Consider the following 8,601-nt stretch of genomic DNA (forward strand, 5'->3'; position numbering starts at 1 on the left):
ACTGGGGTGGGGGGGGAGGGGAGGGGCCATCAAAGCCCCTCAATTCCTTTATTTCACTTAGATAGTATAAAATCGTTCATGCATTTCAATCCTTTATTCAGAAATACTTTTATACATCTTATAAAGTGGACATACTTATCGTTGTTAATGATAAAATACACTTTATAAAATAAAAAAAATATGTGCAAGTAGTTGGAAGACGAGTATGATTTAAACTCATAGCACTTAGCGTACCATGCACGGATTTCAATTAACAATACGGTGTACTAATAGTTTTTGGACTTAGTCCGACTAGGGCACTTGTAGTAGTCACACGATCAAATTGCATCTTCAGGGCGAATACAGGGGTTCACTGACGTAATGTATCCATACGCTGTATTTTTTTCCGTGGATTTTTAGTAATCATTAAGATGTAGAAAGGAAAACTGTTGTACATACCTTTATTAATTTGTCAAACAAAAAACAAAGCGCTTCTTACCAAACGTTACGGCAATATCTCCCGGCCATGTTGCGGTATGCACGATTTTCAATGCAAAGCAAAAGCGTTGTACTAATAGTTCTTTTTTATTTATTTCGTTTTATCATAAAGATGTAAACCGGTAGACTGTTGTACCTCTTTTAATTGTAAAACACATGGCGCTTTTCACCAAACATTACGGCAAGGCTGTACTAGTAATACTGTCTGCATAATGTTCGCATCGAAAGGCACCTGGTAGCTGTCATTCATTGGGCAAACCATGCTAAGCATGCATGCAAAACAATGAAAAAATCAAGAAAAAAACAACGCGGTCTGTCGTAGCATTGTATGAAAAATTCCGCATAACGTTTCACAAAATAGCATTTCGCCGTATTATTATAACTTGGGACAAGGGTCCAGATTTTTTGTAATCAGAAAATCATTATTATTTTGTTCGTATACATCACACCTTTTAGTTGTAAAAGAGCTTCAAATACATGGAATACAATTATTATTATTATTATTACTATTATTATTATTATTATTATTATTATTATTATTATTATTATTATTATTATTATCATTATTATCATTATCATTATTATTATTATTATTATTATTATACTCATCATTATCATTATTATATCATTATTATTATTATTATTATTATTATTATTATTATTATTATTATTATTATTATTATTATCAGTAGTATCATCATTATTTTTATCATAACTATTATTATTACCAGTATAATTATTAATATTATTTTTTATTTATTTTATTATTATTATTATTATTATTATTATTATTATTATTGTTATTATTATTATTATTATTTGTGACGTCATACGCTCTGCGTCATTTCCGGTTGATGCAAACGACAGTCCGGCTTAAAGATAAAATGGCGAAAAATTGCAGACTGGCATTCCTCTTACAAAGTTCTTTTGTAGTCTGCCTTTTTACATGCGTAAAGTGCTATGAAGTTGACGTCACAGTTATGGACGACGGGCAGATTGTGGACGTTGCGAAGTTTGATATCATAGACGGGGACGTGCCACCATTCGAAACGCCGCACGATCACTGGAAGGTGTCATCCATCTTAGGTATAAAATGTGCATGTTAATTTTTTCTTCAGTCAATTTATGATTGCTATGTGATGCCTTGTTATTTTTATGTATGAATGTGTTAATAATTGAATAGTTTTATTCCTTCTTAATAAATGAACACAGCCTTCTCTATGCCATCGTCTTGTATCATGACGCTTGTAACTATGCGATAAAAACAAAACATCTTCAAATTTATAAACATACACTTTTTTAGTAACAATTCTAACTGTTATGAAAACCAGCCACATGGTTCTCCCATGTTGTTTTTTTCCATACTGTGTCACTAATTTTGTATTGTACCTAAATGGCGCCTTTTCCGATTCGTATAATAATGCACCAGTCAATTGTAACCACGGCTCACCCAGGTCCGGGGAATAGCGGGGACTTTAGACTTCCGGTCTAGCCAAGCCCGGGTAAAATCCCCGCCCTGCGGGGACGAACTGCTGGTTAATTCCAAGCCGAATGCCCCCGCACCCAGGGACCCTAGGTAAGGACCATTCCCTGTTATATTTGTCGCAAAGACAAAACCACCGTATTAACCTGGCACTCGGGGCCACCTGGAAGGTGAAAACACGGCCCATTTCCCCGGCTATCCCCGGTATACCACCGGACCTGTGGGCCGTGGTTACAATTGAATGGTGCATAAATTAAACGTTTCACATAAATTGACCAATGTAAACAGGTTGTCGAAGCGATATTATAAACGTCACGAGGTAAGTAAGTGACCGTGATCTGATATTGGGTATACGCTCGGGGCACAGGAAGTCATATTCGAGTTCGAGTTTCGCTCCCATCCCGTTATGGTGTCCTTTGGCCCGTATATCACAGATCGGGTCACTACTAACCTCTGGTTATGTGATATACGCTCCCAAACATGATCTCCTCATCAGAATATACGATATACGCTCCCAAACATGATCACCTCATCAGAATATACGATATACGCTCCCAAACATGATCACCTCATCAGAATATACGATGTACGCTCCCAAGCATGATCACCTCATCAGAATATACGATGTACGCTCCCAAACATGATCACCTCATCAGAATATACGATATACGCTTCCACACATGATCACCTCATCAGATACAATCCCAAACATGATCACATCATCAGTATATATGCGATATACGCTTCCACACATGATCACATCATCAGTATATATGCGATATACGCTTCCACACATGATCACATCATCAGTATATACGATATACGATATACGCTTCCATACTTGATCATATAATCAGTATATACGATATATGCTTCCACACATGATCACATCATCAGTATATACGATATACGATATACGCTTCCATACTTGATCATATAATCAGTATATACGATATACGCTTCCATAGTTCAGATATAACTCCAAAAGAAACATGCTAGCTTAAAGCTAATCTGATATGTAATCGCTATCTAGTTTTGTAATACCTGAATATTCCTTTTCATGTAAGAATTGCCTATTTGTATACGTTGGTTTGAACATACATTTACATTTCAATAACGGAACAAAATCCTTGCAGCAACAAAGGATGCCGGATCTGCGGGACGGATGAAGAGGTCAGGTGTATCCACACTTCCAATTGCTACTGCCGCTCCTTACGATGTCTGCATTGACGTCAACGGAAAGGCCGGAAATGGAAAACAGGCGATGAACATCGAGCGGGGTAGGACGCTGCGTCTGCCATGTCACAAGTGTGACGTCAACGGTGACGACAAGTTTGCACCAATGCAATGGGTAAAGCTTAGCTATGCACCGGGAGCGACCGGGTTGTATCATATACATGAACTGGTTCCCGATTTGTATTCCGACGAAAAGCGGAACCGAATATCAACGGCTATCGACCACACTTTGTTTATAAAGAGAGCCAGGCTGTCAGACGCCGGAACATACTTTTGTACACCGACAGAAAATAAATCGTTTACAGATATGTGGCTGCCTTGGGTTGAACTTAAGGAGTACATTTTGAGGGAGTTACACCTGCAGTTTTATTTTCACGTTGACGTCATTGATCTAAACGAGGCTGCTATTATTGATGTTTCAAGCGGTTTAAATAATAGTGCGCGTGAACCGGAAGTCATTGAAGCTCGCAATATTGCGGTCGTTACCAATTGGCAACCTTGGACGTCGTGTAGCGTCTGTGGAGATGTGGGCATGCGCAAAAGGGTCGGCTTATGCACGGTCAGAAAACATGACGTCAGGTACATGGTTGATGACAAATATATTGAGCACGTGCTAAAACTTGGCGGGAAAGACGGCATTCCATGTCAGTCGCAAATGTTGGCGGAGTTAGCAGCCGAGAAGTTCATGCAGCGACCAAACGAAATGCAAATGGAAGAATGTCACGTGCCTTGTACGTCAGCAAAATCTATGCGTAGCAGACGATCAATTTCGAAGTCGGAAATTCGGGCGGAACCAGACAAACGGAAGCTAAAAGGAAAAGTAAAAAAAGTAAAGTCGATCGAAGGTACTTACCTGGTTCTGGTCTGTCCGGGGTCCGGCCTCTCCAAAACTGTTGTCTGGGTTAACGGAACAGCGCTATTACCCACAATGCAACTACGGAAACTGACTAACAATCGGATAACCTTTGATTTACTCGGAAATATGCATTTTGTGTCGGTTGCGGCAAACGATACGGGAGTTTACTCGTGTTGGATAAAGAACAAATTGAAACAAAGGTTCATTGTTACGGTAAAGCCTGACCATACGGCGGACTTTAAATACTGTACGATGTATTTGGGGTACAGTTTTATTTTTGATCTCCTTTTCTTTATTGTTCTGTCCCTCATCAAATTTTTCAATAGGAAAGTTCAGAGACGCTCAAAGTCAAAAAGAAAGAAGACTCAGGGTAAAACTGGCCAAAAAAGTCATGGAACGGGTGCTACCTATAGTCCAGGGAAATTAAAAAATATGTGGGAAAAAAATGCAAAGAAATAATTTTGGTTGATTAGGGACATATCAGACGCAAAATTTAACATACTCAAAGTATAAACCATCGCATGGTGCAAAATATGATTTTGGGGGTAAAATGTTGGAAAAAAATAAAAGTTCGAATTTCTGGAATTTGCCAATAACTGTGTCTAATTTTGCAATATTTTACCAGAATATATGTATTTAAGAGCTATTGTATTTACTATTACCTAATATAATACCTAAACTATATACGCAACGTACTTTTGTAAAAAATGTGATTTTTTGGGGTAAAATGTTTGAAAAATAAAATGAATATGAGAATTTCTGGAATTTGCCAATTGCTTTGTCAAATTTTGAAACAAAATTACCAGAATTACTGTATTTATAGGTATTATATTACAGTATAACATACCTAAAATAAAGAAGGGTAATATGTTTGAAAAAAATAGAATAAATGAAAATTGCTGGAATTGCCAATGACTTTATCAGATTTTACAACAAAATTACCAGATTTACTAAATTTAATAGATATTATATTATAGTATAACAAATCTTAAGTATAGAAACATTGTGCTGCATGCGATTTGGGGGGGGGGGGGGGGGGGGGCAAAACATAACAAAAAAACAGTGCAGGTGGAAGTTCCAAAAGGAAGTCAGCACGTGTTCGAACCGTAGACGAGCCTTCCAAAGGAACATGGTCCGTCCGGGGCTTCACCGTTAAACTTTGTATTCTTCGAATGTGTTGCCTCGGATGCGATACGGGCTTACATATACAAGTAAGGTAATGGAAAAATAAATGGTATGTGTGTCCGCCCGGTTAGCTCAGTCGGTAGTGCGTTGGACTGTTAATCGGACAGCCCGGGTTCGATTCCCGGGCGGACCAAGTCACTTCTGTTGTGATTGGTTATGAAATCCTTTCTACGACCATTCGCACTGTACCACTGCCCCTGGCATGTACAGAAGTTGTCAGTTCCTTGCAGAAGTGAAGGCACCTAGTACTGGTTCACCGCCCAGGATAGGTGTGCGGTGGTTGAAGTGTCAATAGTATCAAATGTACAGATTCTGATATGAACACTTATGTTTAATGAGTTCAACCTTTTGATGCTTGTTGTGGATTCGTTAAAGTTTGAGACACTGTATACAGAAATCCTGACACAAACCCGTCAGTCAACTATTCAACAGTGACAAAAGATCAGATCGCAGATTTTCATATTTCCGATCGAAAATTAATGTTACTAACGGTTTAAGAAAAATGCAAAAAACATCAAATTTTGTAGTTGAATATAAAAATCTGCGATCTGATTTTTTGTCAGCAGTCCTATATACTAGTAACTGGTTTCTATGGATTTTCGCAAAAATTGGCTAGTTCCAAGACAACAAAGAGAAAAAAAGTTGTCAAAAGGTTCAATCTGTGAGAGTGCAGCTTTAAGCCCCATAGCAGAAGTGAACTCGAGTTTCACTGACCGTTCCAATGCGTTTATCCCACCATTTAGTTCCATTAGTGTACAGTGTGTGTATAACACGTGATAAATTACGTCATAAATGCTACGTCGGAAGGCAATATTTTGAGTGTATGGTCCGTTCGAAGTGGTTGTTGATAAACACCCCTAGTTTGATTTCTTTAAATAGTATATGTGAACTGTGTTGTTTATGGAGTTTTGTGCTGTTGTTCCATGTGTCTGGTCTGTGATTGTTTGTTTTTGTATTCTATGTCTGGCGTTTACCCCGTGCCATTAAACGGGGTTTATGTTTCCCCAAGTTAATGTATACTTTGATAAGACTTACCATTTCCGTTTTTACTTTATTCGGATATTTTAGGATAAGAGTAGGTTTGTGCACACAAACTGGTTTAACCCCCAGTTAAATTTTACCGACCATTCCAAGGCGGTACCTAACAATCCTTGATAAACATACCTAGATTTTTATATATATGTAGTATGTATGCATTATGCTGCTTGTGGAGTTGTGTGCTGTTCTTCCATGTTTGTGATTTTGTCTTTGGCGTTTACCCAGTGCAATTAAACCGGTTTATGTTAATAAACTTTTTGCTACTGAGCTTGTTTTTGTAGCTTTTCGCATAAATATTGGTGTATGTGGTGTTTATAAGATTGTGTCTCTAGTTCTTTATTATTTTGGCCCTCGCCTTGTGCGTCTTAACAAGGTTTATTTTTGAATTTTCGACTACTGGTCTTGACCCTTTAGTTTTCGTTGATTTATTGATTTATTTTTTGACACATTAGTTACGGTAGTAGTTCTGCCGGGTTATAATCAAGAAGAACATGTTTAATAAAACCACGCAACAAGTTTTTATTTTTGTGTGACTTGGACTACACTTTTTACATCTGTAAGAAGAATATGCTGCTCATTTATATTCATATGGCAGCGCTGACTATAGAATACCCTCCGAAATTAAAGACAAACACTTCTACTGATATTTATTTTGTTCTGTTTTCCAGTTTAATTATTAAGTATTTATGTATGCTCAACCGTTACACTAAACAACAACGACAACTACATCACTGCCATCTGCAGAATCCTTCTCCTCAGAGTCGCGTCGGGGTCTTCAGAATCGTCGGATTTGCGGCTTCCTTTATCAGAATCTTTTGTATCAGAGGCCTCGTTGGTGTCATCATAAGAATCGTCGTCGGAGTTGTCAGAGTCGTTGGAACGGCGTTTTCTGTCATCAGAATCACTAGAATCATCTGTATTAGTGTCGTTGTTGGTGTCATCATCAGAGTCGTCGTCAGAGTCACCAGAGTCTTCGTCGGAGTCATCATCAGAATCATCGTCGGAGTCGTTAGATTTGTTGGAACGGCGTTTTCTTTTATTTAAATCATTAGAATTATCAGAGTCGTCGTCGGAGTCATCAGAGTCGTCGTCGGAGTCATTATCCGAATCGTCGTCGGAGTCGTTAGATTTGTTGTGACGGCGTTTTCTCTTATTTAAAACATTAGAATCATCAGAGTCGTCTTTGGAGTCATTAGTGCCGTCGGTGTCATCGTCAGAATCATCGTCAGAGTTGTTAGATTTGTTGGGACGGCGTTTTCTTTTATTGAAATCATTAGAATCATCAGAGTCGTCTTCGGAGTCATCATCCGAAACGTCGCCGGAGTCATTAGATTTGTTGGGACGGCGTTTTCTTTTATTCAAATCATTAGAATCACCAGAGTCGTCGTCGGACTCATCATCCGAATCGTCGTCGGAGTCGTTAGATTTGTTGGGACGGCGTTTTCTTTTATTGAAATCATTAGAATCATCAGAGTCGTCGTCGGAGTCAACAGAGTCGTCGTTGGAGTCATCATCAGAATCGTCGTCGGAGTTGTTAGATTTGTTGGGACGGCGTTTTCTTTTATTTAAATCATTAGAATCATCAGAGTCGTCGTTGGAGTCATCATCAGAATCGTCGTCGGAGTTGTTAGATTTGTTGGGACGGCGTTTTCTTTTATTGAAATCATTAGAATCATCAGAGCCGTCGTCGGAGTCATCATCAGAATCGTCGTCGGAGTCGTTAGATTTGTTGGGACGGCGTTTTCTTTTATTTAAAACATTTGAATCATCATTGCCATCAGACTCGTCATCGGAGTCATCAGAGTCATCGGAACGGCGTTTACTTTCATCAGAATCGCTATCTTCATCCTCTTTGTCGATTGAAGAACTGTCAACCCCACGTCGCAATCTGACGGCAGCTTCAAATAGACATTGTTTTGTGACACTTAATACAAAGTGTATACAGGGGCCATTAAAGAATACGTTTACTTTACAAATAACTGATATAACAAATAACTGAGTGTTTGACATGTTCTCATAATATTTTGTGAACATGTTAATTACGGTTTTGCTTTCATAAACACTGCAACACAAATGTACTAAATGAATTTACTTTTTGGTATTTTGATGATTATTTAGACAATAAAAATCTTAATCGGAGAAATCTTAATAGGAGCAAACGACATAAAAAGGGGCGGTGTGTTAATATTTAATGATAAAAACATATATATTTAATATATAAATACAAACCTAACTTTCTGAGAATCAAGCTTTCATAACCGTAATATGTGATAACGTAGCTAACTTAATATTCATTTGCTGTATATATATACTTATTCGACATTTA

At 38.0% G+C, this 8,601-nt stretch overlaps 2 protein-coding genes across 2 annotated transcripts; one reads left to right on the forward strand and one right to left on the reverse strand.

Moving 5' to 3' along the window:
• Nucleotides 1-1,361: 1,361 nt before the first annotated feature.
• On the forward strand, nucleotides 1,362-4,426 carry LOC128204633 (Ig-like V-type domain-containing protein FAM187A). Its single transcript, XM_052906034.1, has 3 exons — nucleotides 1,362-1,563; nucleotides 3,097-4,265; nucleotides 4,379-4,426. The coding sequence occupies exons 1-3, from the start codon at nucleotides 1,362-1,364 to the stop codon at nucleotides 4,424-4,426; spliced, it is 1,419 nt and encodes a 472-aa protein (XP_052761994.1).
• A 2,572-nt stretch (nucleotides 4,427-6,998) lies between these two features.
• LOC128204634 (clumping factor A-like) lies at nucleotides 6,999-8,285 on the reverse strand. Its single transcript, XM_052906035.1, has one exon. The coding sequence runs from the start codon at nucleotides 8,283-8,285 to the stop codon at nucleotides 6,999-7,001; it is 1,287 nt and encodes a 428-aa protein (XP_052761995.1).
• Nucleotides 8,286-8,601: the final 316 nt, after the last annotated feature.

The sequence above is a fragment of the Mya arenaria genome, chromosome 10 (genome assembly GCF_026914265.1).
Source record: "Mya arenaria isolate MELC-2E11 chromosome 10, ASM2691426v1".
Taxonomy (NCBI): Eukaryota; Metazoa; Mollusca; class Bivalvia; order Myida; family Myidae; genus Mya; species Mya arenaria.